General features: G+C 51.9%; 1 protein-coding gene across 1 annotated transcript in view; it reads right to left on the bottom strand.

The window, feature by feature from the left end:
• Positions 1-8851: 8851 nt before the first annotated feature.
• LOC311176201 (olfactory receptor 14A16-like) overlaps positions 8852-13792 on the bottom strand; it is a gene marked incomplete at both ends in the record, with an annotated part of 47784 nt that continues 42843 nt past the window's right edge. Inside the window, one exon of the mRNA XM_084241501.1 lies at positions 8852-9729. Coding sequence (XP_084097627.1) covers positions 8852-9729 — 878 coding nt within the window. The remainder of the gene's footprint in view (positions 9730-13792) is intronic.

Here is a 13792-nt window from a genome sequence, read left to right as displayed (position 1 = left end):
ATAAAAATAAAATTTATAATAAAAAAATTGGCTCAAATGTATATGGAACCACGAAGACCCCAAATGGCCAAAACAAACCTCACAAAAATGAGGAAGCATGGTGGAGGCAGCACATTCCAGACTCCAGTCCATACAACAAAGCTCTAATACTGAAAGCAGCATGGCACTGGGACAAAAACAGACAGGCCAGCCACTGGAATATAATGAGGGCCTAGGAACCCACCCTCATCAGGATGGATGGTGACTCTACGACAGGAGCCAGAGCAGGTGCTGGAGCAAGAAAGTGGGGAAATTGTGCTGGGAGAAGCAGACAGACACACGCAGCAGAGTGAAGCAGGTCCTGCTCCAACCCCTACAAAAGAGTAAACTCAAGCAGATAAACACCTGTTTCCATGTGTGATGTCACCATCATCATGCAGCAAACCTAATAATATGACACCATGAGCAGAAACCCTAAAATACTATTTCCTAAAGATTAGAAGCAAATTATCCCAACAAAAGGACAATACTAATGCAAGTGCAGGGACAGGGGCTGGGGTGGAAAAGAACTACAGGATACACAACTTCAGAGACCAGAAAAGTGTCTCTTCCCGAAGGGCTGGTGACCCCCGTGGTCACTCACTTCTGCTGGATGTCCATTGTCTTTCCGCCCCACTCCTCTCCTTTGGCTCCCTCCTGCCTCTCTCCATGTCCCTTCCCTTCCGCCTCAGGCCTTCCCGTATCCCCCTCATGCCCAACCCCAGGGTCTTACCGTAAAGGGCACACGGGGTGTGATGGACAACTGTCCAGCTGTCTAGACAGGGACTCAGGGAACTGTTATCACTGATGGTGCCCACCACGGCGGACCTGACAGGTGGGGAATGTAACCTGGACATGAGGATTTGTCTATTCATGTCCATAGAGATGTGAGACAGACACAACATCACATCTACACACCGAGTGTGATAATTAATCTCTGAGACACACTGCAGGATGCTCCAATTAACACGGTCAAGTAAACACACACTTTCCCTTGGGAGGAAGGTCCCTGAGGCCTGGAATCTGGACTGTGTCCAACCCACGGACGCCAGCTCCATAGCTCAAATAGCCCAGCCCTGAGGCCCTGCTCTGTCCATGAGGCAGTGCAGGACAGGGTGCAACATCCTGTGAGTTCTCAGAGGCTCCCCGAGACCTGACCATGGAGTGAGAGGCCGGGACGCCCTCTGTCCTGCCATGGGGACAACATTAGGAGAGAGACTCGACTCAGCAGTGGGAACTTCCCCCTCCACCCAGACTGCAGGTATCTGCCCCCAGCCATTTGCAGGTGAGAATCCACTCACGGTTGGAAGTATTCAGATGTCACGCCTCATTTTAGACTTCAGAAAGTGCAGCAGTTAAACTATTCACTTTGTAAATCACAACAACTAATGCTGACGGGGCCCAAGTCATCATGTCCCACTGCCCTGTCAGCCTGGGTGAGACTCAGGGAGAGAAAACACATTCTCTTGTAATTTAAGATGCTCAAAGATACTGACTTAATACACTGATCATATTAGAAGAATTTGATTTTTGGGATATGTGACAATTTTTGATTCATACCTAGAATTTTAGCATCGACACACTCAGTGTGTTTTGGATACTAAACAAAATAACAAAATTAATGGAGTTAGATTGTATCGAAGATATTGTGGAGCAAAATAAAAAATATTTAGTTAAACTCAAAATGCTATGCCCATTTGTCCTACGCATTATGACAGATATAAATCAAGTAGAAAATTAAAAACTCTTACAGCAACATGTTGACGGCTTCATGGCTCTGACTCAAGCATGGGGCTGGCAGGGACGTGTGACTATTTATGGACGTGAACTTGGGATTCTTCCCCAACTCCATCACTCAGGGATTGTTAGTGATGTTTTGAAATAATTACAGTATTTAGACAGGGCCTGGAGGAGATATATGACAAATGTTATTTTATGATTTTAAATTTTTATATAAATCACTCAACAGATGTTAACATTATTAACAAACAAGTACCCTAAATTATTTCCTTGCTTTTATTAAATAATTTGGCATTATTCCCACCAATGTATTACAAACATTTTATATCACCACATTCCAAAAATCCTTCTGTAAACCTGCCCCTCCGTCAACCCCACAGAGGGAGGAGAGGATGAGATAGGGGAGGTGGAGAGCGGGCAGGGCTACCCTGTGTCCAGACGTTCCAACTCACGCACGGGCCTAGGGTGAGGAACAAACCTGCACCCGGGGGACCCCGGGGCCCTGGGACTGGCAGGGACTTCCACATGCACAGACCGTCCAGCTCAGCTCCGGAGCATCCTAATTCCTGCATGAGTCAGGGGAACACAGGGCCGGCAGGACCTGGGGGTGGATGGCCCCATCCTGTAGGAGGGACGTGTGGGTGCAACCATGGGAAGAAGAAGCTGCAGGAGAAACCACCTTAGCTCCTCTGGTAAACAACAGGGCAGTATAATGACCAGGACAGGCAGGAGCAGTCACCCTCTCAGCACATACAATGCAGGGGTGAGGTGCAGTCAGTGTTCAAATGGCAACATCGGCATGTGGGGCTCCCCACCTACCGCTGTGATGATGAATATGGGCACCGACCAGGAACAGACCTGGGACCATCAGTGTACACTTGCTCCCAAAATATGCACCTGGAGCTGCAACTGGCCTTTGATTTGGTGGAACTTGGTAGCTGAGATCCACAGGCCAGATTTGGGGCAAGCTTGAATGTTCATGTTCCTGTCTTCTTGGAGGGTCCACTCCTGGGAGTTGCGGTGACCTGGGACCCGGGGTTGGGAGAGGAAGGGCCGGGGTCAGGGTTTCAAGGGTGACCATGCACGGGAAGTGGTGAGACGGGAGGAGACTGCTCAGGGGGGCTGAGGTCAGTTGAACCCTCTGCCCTACAGCATCTCCCACAGGTGGCGTGGACATTGGCGGCACCTGCGGGTCACTGAAGCTGGGGAGGCTTAGCAGAGCAGGAGCTGAGATCCCTCTGGGGGAGACGCTGGACAGAGCACGGAGAGAGGTCAGTGGGGAAGGACAGCGCTGGTCTCCTGCAGGTTGACACTGCGGGTCCAGCACTGGTAGATGGTCCTGGCACTTTATTCCTCCAGACATTCATGCAGTGATGGCTTCAGGGGGAATGAATCTCAAGGCTGTGACAGAATTCATCCTCCTGGGGTTCCCCACCCAGGGGACCATAGGCTTCCTGCACCCGCTGCTCTTCTCTCTGGTCTACTAGTGTGCCCTGATGGGGAACGGGCTCATCGTCCTCATCACCACCCTGGACTGGCACCTCCACACCCCCAGGTACATCTTCCTGAGGAGTCTTTCCTTCACGGACCTCTGCCTCATCTCAGCCACAGTCCCCAAGTCCATTGCCAACTCTCTGAGGCACAGCAGCTCCATCTCCTTCCCGGGCCGTGTTGTCCAGGTCTTCATGATTTTTTCAGCAGGTGCAGAGCTGACCCTGCTCACGGTGATGAGCCTTGACCGCTATGCTGACATCTGCCACCCCCTGCAATATGAGGTCATCATGAGCAGGGACAGGTGTGTGCAGCTGACAGCTGTGTCCTGACTGGGTGGGGGTTTCTACGCTGTGATGTTCACAGCTGGAACCTTCTCCTTGTCCTACTGTGGGTCCAACGTGGTCCACCAGTTCTTCTGTGACGTCCCCCAGTTATTGGCTATTTTCTGCTCAGGAAACTTAATGAACAAACTTGGCACAATTTTCGTTAGTGTGGTGTTAAGTGTCTGCTGCTTTATTTTCATCACTATTTCCTATGTCCACATCTTCCCATCCACAGAAGGGAAGGCAAATCCTTCTCCACCTGCCTTCCCCACCTGCTCGTTGTGGTGCTGTTTGTCTCCATTGGGCTCTTTTCTTATCTGAAGCCGACCTGTGGGACTCCGTCCATGTCTGACCTGGTCATTTCTATGTTCTACACGATGGTGCCCCCCACCTTTAACCCCGTCATATACAGTCTGAGGAACCAAGCCATGAAGTCGGCTGTGGGAAGACTGATGAAGGGGAGACTCACCAAAATGTAATAGAGAAGATGACTTCATGACTCTATCACAGTCATTTATTTTAAATCTTTGCATCATTTTCCCCTTTATGTTTTTATAGTTACATATAATTCAATTGTATAATTGAAAACATATGCTTATTTTTAAATTATATTTAAGATAATTCATATACTCCTATCACTTATATTTGGCAATTTTTAGTACTGAGATGTTCTCTGGCATGCCGTGTTCTGGGGTATTTGGACTTCAGCATCTTTCTGCTGTTCTCCATTCTGTGCTCCCAGCCGAGAGAGGTGATGGATGGGTTTCATCTCAGTCGTCAGCAGAAGTTCTCTCATGGGGCAGCATCTCCAGTCTCTATGGTGCTTCCCCTTTCATGCCGCTGATCAAGGATCATGGATAGGACAGAGGCCCCTTTACTTAGTGAGTGAGGCCTTCACAGAATATATAAGGCCTTGGGATCTGTAGTAGAATCTGAATAGTCATGACCTTCTGTCGATTAGGACCACACCCGATGTGGTAGAGACCCTTCAGGAAGCTCTGGTGTGGGTGCTGACGGTGTTTACCGTAAACACACTCAGCATACAGTGGACACCAGAAATAAGACAGTGAGTGAAAGCAGTTAATTTCATGTTCAGTATACTCACTAAAATGTTATGAATATGTAATGGGTAGGGTTTTTTAAGAAACAATAAAGGAACATAGGAAGCTATAATGGTAAAAACAAAATAATAGCTAGTGGACTGCACAATACTCTAATATTTCCAGAAATAGTTGAGGAATGGCACTCAAACATCACACCATACTTTACAAATGTGTTTATCCACATTTATTTAATTACCAAGAACACCTGGGAATTTGAGGGTGATATCTTTTTGGGCACATTATTATGGGGTCTCAGAGGGTTTGTGTTTCCATATGGAATTGTTCAAACGAGAAAACTCATCAGATCTACATATCATAAATAAACGCAGATGCAGAAATCCTCAATAAAAGCTTAATGAACCAAATCCAACAATGCAATGAAAAGATCACACAACATGAACAAGTGGGATTTAACCAGTACCCGAGAATGGCTCAGGATCTGGAAATCAATCAATGAAACTCACCCAATCGAAAAAAAGGAAAGTGAAAACCATGCCGTCCTATCAACTGATGCTGAGAAAACATCTGACACATTCAGTGTCCATGTATGATGAAGCCCTTGGCAAACTGAGTGTACATGGCACACGCCTCACTATCATAAGAGCCGCAGAGGACAAGTCCACCAGGAGGTTTGCACTGGCAGCCTGGGGTTCAGGGACATGTCACCAGCGAATGCTAGTAAAGCAGAGCCAGGGGCGGAGTCTTTAAACTGTGCTTCAGTGAGGCAGCTGCAACCTGGAACTTGGGGAATGAACACCCTAAAGAAACCGCCTTAACATTCCATTTCCAGCTGCCTTTTTATAGTGAGGAGGGTGGGGGGTGCTGGGGGGGGCCGGACCGAGTGCACGTGGCCCCTCCCGTGGTCCTAGTCCGTGGCTCCGCTTCTGTTTCTCAGCACAGTCCACCCCCGAATGGTGTATCAAGGGTCCAGCTGCTGAGGGCACCAAAACACCACATTCAGCTGAGCGGGCATGTTGCTGCTGCTGTGGCCCCACGCGCAGTGCCCCACGTGGTCCCAGCAGCCCCAGGGAGGTCCCCATAAACCAGGCCCCAGAGGCGCCCGCCCCTCGCCGGCCACCGCCCGGGCGCAGACCCCTCCCCGACAGGGAGACCCGCCCCGACCTCTGAGCCGCAGGACCATGGGCTGAGGGCACGCTGGGGCGCCTGACTACTCGGGATGCTGGAGCAGGCCTGGGGGCCCACCCCACGGGCATGTGCCCAGCTGCGGGTCCCGCCTGTACTACTGCCACCCCAGGTCGCTGGGGAGGACCAGCCAGGCCGCCAGGAGAGCCCAGGCGCGCTGGGAAGGCGGGAGGGGCGAGGACGGGGCATCCCTGCTGTTCGCCCCCAGACTCCAAGGGCTTCTAGGTGTCCGGCTGAACAGAGCGGGGATCCCCAGCTCCACCCCCAGGTGGGGCCTCATCGGTGCACCCCAGCTCAGTCTGAGGGGGCCAGAGAGCGAACCTGAAGGTGACACGTCGGGAAATTATGGCCTGGAGGAGGAGCCAGCCCCTGCCGCGCCCAATGCTCCACCTGCACCCCCACGCCCTGCCAGCCCGGGCTGCACCCCCAAGCCCCGCCTGCGCTATCCGCACTCTTCCGAGATGCCCGGCAGAAAGCCATGGCTCCACCCAGACCCCGCGGCCTGCTGTAGCTACTCCCAGCTCCCCCCTCCGCAGGCCGCTGTGGCTCCTCCCAGCCCCCCCAAGGGCCGCCATGGCTCCTCGCAGCCCCCCCCGCGGGCCGCCGTGGCTGAAGTGGCCGCCGTGGGGCGGGCTGTGAGAGGGCCGCGTGTCACGCGCTGGGGGACAGGACGGCACCCACTCACGCCAGGGTCTGCTTGTCTCTCCAGCGCCGGCGCTGTTTGAGCGGCTGGAGGCCAGGGCTCCGCGGGACCGAGGCTCCTGACGGGGGCGCAGGAACTGTCTGCTAGGCCAGATCCAGAGCGAGCCCGCGGGCCGGTCCCCTCCTGAAGCTCCCCGTGGCGCGCCGACCCCCGTGGGTGCGTCTCCCTCCGCCGAGCCTGGTCCGAGACCCAGGACGCCTTCCTCGGGAGCGGCCGAGCCTGAGCCGCCCCGTCCAGATGCCAGGTGGCCTTGGCAGGCCGGCAGGAGCGGGACAGGACTGGCCCCCGCTGCCTAGGGGGCCGGGAGGGCACTGTTTAGGCGGGGCCTCCCGAGTGCGCTGGGGCTCCAAGGGGCGGAGCCGCCCGGCCCACCCTATGTGCCCGCGTCCTTCCCCGTGTCCACCCGGGTCCTGCCCGGCTCCCCGCTGTGGGGTCTTTGGCCCCCATCCCCACGGGCCTCGGGAAGACCCAACGCACAGAGAGCCTCGGGCCTTGCTGCTGGGTGACCCGACTGCAGGACGCGGGTGGCTGCTGAGGCGTGAGGCCCGGCCCTTCGCGGGCAGGACAGTCCCCGCTGCGGCGCGAGGGAGGAGGCAGGGAAGAGGGCGGGAGACCGGGCACTCGTCCGCAGGTCGGGTCAGCGCCAGCCCCAGCCCCGTCGGCTCTGCTTGAGGCCTCGCCCCTGTGACCGAGGCCGCGCCCAGCGCGCCTGGCTCCCATCTTATCCCAGGCGTCCACTGTGCAGCTCCAAGTCCTCCTCGCCCCTGATGCCCGCCCTGCCCGGCCACCCAGCAGGGGCTCCCGGCTGACTTGGAAGGCCCCTCGGGGTCGGCGCCTGAGACTGACCGGCAGCCTGACCTCGTGGACTCAGATGGGTCAACAGACACACAGGGCATCGCCTGCCTGGAGGGGAGGGCCCATCACCACCGCCCACGGGCCTCGGTGGAGAGGCGCCCGGGACATGGTGCCGGGGACACAAGCCCTGGAGAGGGAGCCCGGCCCGAGCTGTGCCCGGGCTCTGGGCCGCTGAAAGATGGCCTGACCCCAGGCCGGGGGCCTGCTGGCGGGAGCCTGGGCATGAGAGACATGCTGGGGAGGTGCCCAGACCTGCCCATAGCACGGCCTGAGGACCCAACCTGGAAAGGGGACAGCACAAGGCGATGGGGGGGTGTGCACGGGGGACCTCGGGCAGGGTGGGGGGAATGCGCTCAGAGTGATGAAGGCGTTGAAGGCCAGAGGTTGAGCGCAGTGCCGGTTCGATCCCTGGCAGCGGGGTGAGGGTCCCACATGGCGCACAGACATCTCCTGCCGCCCGCTGTTCCCCTCAGCAGTGTACTTCATCAGTCTGCCTGTTCTGCTCTCTGCTCTGGATCTGGTGAATTCTCTCACCCTCCCGCACATCTGACTGTACCCCAGTGCTTGTGTAAATAAATAAATAAATAAATCTTTAGAAAAAATAAAATAAATAAAAAGAAAAATAGTGAACTTAAGTGTTATCTAAAAGAATGTCAAGAAGAACTCTTAGAAGAATCAAGATACAATTTGGAAAACTAAGGTAACCTGAATATAAACACCACCACAATAAAGGTCTTAACATTAAATTTTGCAGTAGAAATGCGCTTACTCAAAAATAATTCATCTGCTATAAAAACAAAACACTGAATCACAGGAGTACAGTGTGATAGGATCAAGTCAGACGTCACAGAAAGTGACAGTCACGTCCATGACAGGTTTCAGCCCCAGACTCTGATTCCCAGGTCATCCGTCCAACTCCCACCTCTGGCAGAGTCATGTCAAATGTAGTTGCTACGTGAACTTTGAGCAGAAAAATGAATGTCTTTTAGAGGAAGATGCCCCATTAGGAATCATGAGGGTGGGAGCACGCATTCAGCTGTTCCCTCTCCCCTCCACAAGCATGGGTCTCTGTGGAGACACACACACAGGCTGTGGGAACCAAGTGCCCAGGTACACGGTCCCATGACCTGTGCTCCAGGGAGAAAAGAACTTGCATCTTGTCATTGTTAGTAACTGTTGGTGACCTCTGAGTTTTGACTTCATTCTGAGTCGGAAATGTGCGACTTCTTGCAAACAACATCACATGATTTTTTTTAACATGACCTGGAATTCAGTTTATGAGCTTCACACAGGGAGAGGTTTTGTAAGAGGCTGCATTAACTTACAGAGCTACCTTTAAGGAAGAATATGAGAATATACATTTTTGACAAAGAAATAACCTTAAGAGAAAAGTCTACCTGGAAATGAGGACATGTAACAGTTAGATGGAAAATCTGAGTTAAATAAGGAGTTATAATTGATATTGTGATCTTTCACTTGTTGGTGATTTGGCCCTTCACCAGTCTCCCCACAGCCGGCTTCATGGCTTGATTCCTCAGACTGTATATGATGGGATTAAAGGTGGGGGGCACCACCGTGTAGAACATAGAAATGACCAGGTCAGACATGGACAGGGTCCCTGATGTCGGCTTCAGATAAGCAAAGTATCCAGCGGAGAGAAACAGCACCACATCCAGCAGGAGGGGAAGGCAGGTGAAGTAGACTTTGGCCTTCCCTTCTGTGGATGGGATCTTCCTGACAGCAGAGAAGATGTGGACATAGGAAATGACAATGAAAATGAAAGAGCACATACCCCAGGCCACACTAATGAGAATGGGAACAAGTTCGCTCATTAAATTTCCTGAACAGGAAATAGACAATAACTGGGGGATGTCACAGAAGAACTGGTGGACCACGTTGGACCCACAGTAGGACAAGGAGAAGGTTCCAGCTGTGCTCATCACAGCATAGAGACCCCCACCCATCCAGGACACAGCTGTCAGCTGCACACACCTGTCCCTGCTCATGAGGATGCCATAGTGCAGGGGGTGGCAGATGGCAGCATAGCGGTCAAGGCTCATCACTGTGAGCAGGTGCATCTCTGCACCTTCTGACATAATCAGCACAAAGACCTGGATGACACAGCCCGGGAAGGAGATGGAGCTGCTGTGCCTCAGAGAGTTGACAATGGACTTGGGGACCGTGGCTGAGATGAGGCAGAGGTCCGAGAAGGACAGGCCCCTCAGGAAGAGGTACATGGGGGTGTGGAGGTGCTGGTCCAGGGTGGTGATGAGGACGATGAGCCCGTTCCCCAGCAGGGCACACAGGTAGACCAGGAGAAGAGCAGCGGGTGCAGGAAGCCCATGGTCCCCTGGGTGTGGAAGCCCAGGAGGACTAAATCTGTCACGAAGGTGCAATTGATCACCCCTGAAGCCGTCATCTGTATGAGTGTGGAGAGGAAGAAATCACCACAGCCCCGTCTCCCCAGGTGAACATAACTCGGTGCATTGAGTCAATCACAGCAGCTCCTCAGCACCCACACCCCTGGTCTTCCTGAGTCTCATCCCCAGTCATTCTCTGTTTATTACCCTTGGGGTTCCCTGTCCTTGGACTTGTGGAAGCAGGAGGGTGTTCACCTGTGTTTTACCTTGGAGTGTGAGGGGGCACTGCACACACAGAGGGGCAGAAATGGAACCCCAAAACAAGACAGCAAAGATGTGACAAGGAGCATATCATTTTAGTGGCAATTATTAATTAACATGACCCCATGTCACCCCACTCGTGAGGTCAAGTCCTCTTCAAAACACAGGTTAGAGGCTTTGGTCAAAGCAAAAACAGAAATGTGTTTTTGATGAAGGCCCAAGAGTGATGAAGGCCCAGAGGGGAGAAACCTGCCATCAGGGTCTTGCATTGGAAAGATGAGCAACTTGGGAAACTTCCCCACACAGATTTTATTCTGAAATTTCAATGGACACCGTCTTGTGGGTAGCATGCATTTTATAAGAGAAATATTGCCTGGCCTGTGTCTGTTATGATCCGTCAGGCGTGTTTGGCTACACCGTGTCCCGCTGCAGAGAGGACGCTTGAGGGAGGAGCCTCCCCCAGCTCATGTTCTCAGGGTGGGTGATCAGCCGTGAGGCCCCGGGTCTACAGCACAGAAGTTGATGGAGAATAAAAATTCATAAATATTGTTGTGCTTCACTTTATTTAAAGTTTTACATCATATAAAAAGATAACATAGCTCCTGAAGTAGAAAAATAGTGAACTTGATTAAGCATTATCTAAAAGAATGGCAAGAAGAAGACCTGGTAGAGGAATCAAGATACAATTTGGAAATCTCAGGGAGCCTGAAAATGAACACAACAACAACAAAGGTATGAACATTAAATTTTGAAGTAGTAAAGCAGTGGATCAAAAATAATTCATCTACTTTAAGTAAAAACACTGCATCACAGGTGTACAGTGTGATAGGATCAAGTCAGACATCACAGAAAGTGACAGTCATGTCCATGACAGGTTTCAGCCCCAGACTCCGATTCCCGGGTCATCCGTCCAACTCCCACATCTGGCAGATTCATGTCAATTTTATTTGCAAGAAGACATGTGAGCTGAAACATGAATGTCTCTTAGAGGAAGACACCCCATCAGGAATTGTGAGGTGTGGGGGACCCTCTGCTGTCTCTCATCCCCTACTCAAAGATGGGCCTCTGTGGAGACACACACAGGCTGTGGGAACCGAGTGCCCAGGACCACGGTCCCATGACCGGTGCTCCCGGGAGAAAAGAACTTGCAACTTGTCATTGTTAGTAACTGTTGGTGACCTCTGAGTTCTGCCTTCTTTCTGAGTCTGAAATGTGTGACTTCTTGCAAACAACATCACATGAATTTTTTTAAAATGACCTGGAATTCAGTTTATGAGCTTCACAAGGGGAAGGGGTTTTGCTTAAGTCTGTATTAATTTACGGAACTATATTCTAAGGAAGAATATAAGAAGATGATTTTCTGACAAACAACTGTAAGAGAAAAGCCTATTTGTGAATGATGACGTGAAAAACTCCAGGAAAAACTAAGTAAATGAGGATTACAATGGAGATTGTGATATCTCACTTGATGGACAATTGGCCATTTATCAGTCTCCCCACAGCCGAATTCATGGCTTGGTTCCTCAGACTGTATATGATGGGATTAAAGGTGGGGGGCACCACCGTGTAGAACATAGAAATAACCAGGTCAGACATGGATGGAGTCTCTGAGGCCAGCTTCAGATAAGCAAAGAATCCAGTGGAGAGAAACAGCACCACAACCAGCAGGTGGGGAAGGCAGGTGGAGTAGACTTTGGTCTTACCTTCTGTGGATGGGATCTTCCTCACAGCAGAGAAGATGTGGACATAGGAAATGACGCTGAATATGAAATAGCAGAAAGTCAACAACACACATATGAGAATGGGGACAAGTTCACTCATTAAATTTCCTGAGCAGGAAATAGCCAATAATTGGGGGATGTCACAGAAGAACTGGTGGACCACCAGGTTGGACCCACAGTAGGACAAGGAGAAGGTTCCAGCTGTGTTCATCACAGCAAAGAGACCCCCACCCAGCCAGGACACAGCTGTCAGCTGCACACACCTGTCCCTGCTCATGATGACCTCATAGTGCAGGGGGTGGCAGATGGCAGCATAGCGGTCAAGGCTCATCACTGTGAGCAGGTGAAGCTCTGTACCAGCTGACATAACCATCATGAAGACCTGGACGACACAGCCCGGGAACAAGATGGAGCTGCTGTGCCTCAAAGAGTTGACAATGGACTTGGGGACTGTGGTTGTTATGAGGCAGAGATCTTTGAGGGACAGACTCTTCAGGAAGAAGTACATGGGGGTGGGGAGGTGCCGGTCCAGGTTGGTGATGAGGACGATGAGCCCATTCCCCAACAGGGTGCAAAGATAGACCAGGGAGAAGAGCAGAGGGTGCAGGAAGCCCATGGTCCCCTGGGTGGGGAACCCCAGGAGGACGAATTCTGTCACGGTAGTGAGATTGGTCACCACTGGGGCCTTCATCTGTATAAAAGAGAAAATACGAAGAAACTGACAAATCTTCCAACATTGAACATAGATCATTATGAGAGGGTAGTAATTCAATCTATTTTCCACAGAATTACAACTTCTTGGTCATATTGAGTCAAATATCAGCATCTGCATATACTTCATTATTCAACCTATTTATTTCCACCTCATGTGATTGTGCCGTTATTACATTCTCTGAATTAGCTCTTGAAATTGGTGAAATACTGACATTTCAAATGTCCTCTACAAAAATTGTACAATTGGAATCTCATATGCATCAACAAACCCACTCACAATCCCTCCCCACAGCCCCAGTCCTGCTACTGGTGCCTCCTGCCCTGGCCCCAGGGTCTCCACCCAGCACAACTCCCAGAGGTTGTCCAGGGCACAGCCCCAGAGGACACATGACCATGCCCAGCCCCTCCCCACCCTGGATAGCCTGTCCCTGCTCCTCCAGCACAGCCCTGGTCTGGGGAGTCCCCACAGTGACTGGTGTGCAGGGAGATGGGGTGTGCGGGTCCCTGTTTTACTGCTCCCCAGAACCCGACCCTGTCCTGGAACTGAATGATCTGGGCTCGTTGTCCCCGTGCGGTGTATCCTGACACCTCCTCTGTCAGATTCCTGCCCCTGTGGCCTCACTGCTGCCTCCTGGTCCGTCCCCTCATCTCCTCATCTCAATGCCCCTGACTCCCCACATCTGAGGACCCAGAGACCACATTTCCCACAGAGTCTGCTCCTCGGTCACACCCACGTCCCTCCTGCAGGATGGGCTCGCCCACCCTGGGTCCCTCACGGCCCCTCTGTCCCCCTCAGACTCATGCACATCTGTGCAGGGAGGAGGCCGCTCCAGGGCTGAGCTGGACGGTCTGTGCGGTCCCAGGGTCCCGGGTTCCCCGGGTGCAGGTTTGTTCCGCACCCCAGGCCCGTGCGTGAGTGGGGACTTCTGGAAACAGGGCAGCCTTGTCCTCTCTCCTCCCCCCAATCTCACCCCCTCCCCCCTCTGTGGGGTGACGGAGGGGCAGGCCCTGGGGAGGCAGGATTTTAAGAAAAATGCGGGGATTAAACCTGTGGATATACATTTGTGCAAACAATTAAAAAGTTTAATAAAAATAATAAACTATTAATAAACTAATTGCCAAAGTGGTCTACATGTAGTCATCTTTTGATTACAGTAAATATGATGACAAAATATGTTTTCATTAAATCCCTTCCTGGCTTTTTAAAAAAACTGTTACTTCTTCCTCTCACAATATCACTTAGAATCTCATAGTGATGGAGTTGGGGAAAAATCCCAAGTTCACGTCCATAGTCAGATGTCCATGGCACCCTCACTTCAGTGTCAGAGCCATGAAACTCTCCCCAATTTTGCTATAA

Source organism: Talpa europaea (assembly GCF_964194135.1).
Source record: "Talpa europaea genome assembly, chromosome: 8".
NCBI classification, from domain to species: Eukaryota; Metazoa; Chordata; class Mammalia; order Eulipotyphla; family Talpidae; genus Talpa; species Talpa europaea.
This window is presented reverse-complemented; position numbering and strand designations above follow the sequence as displayed.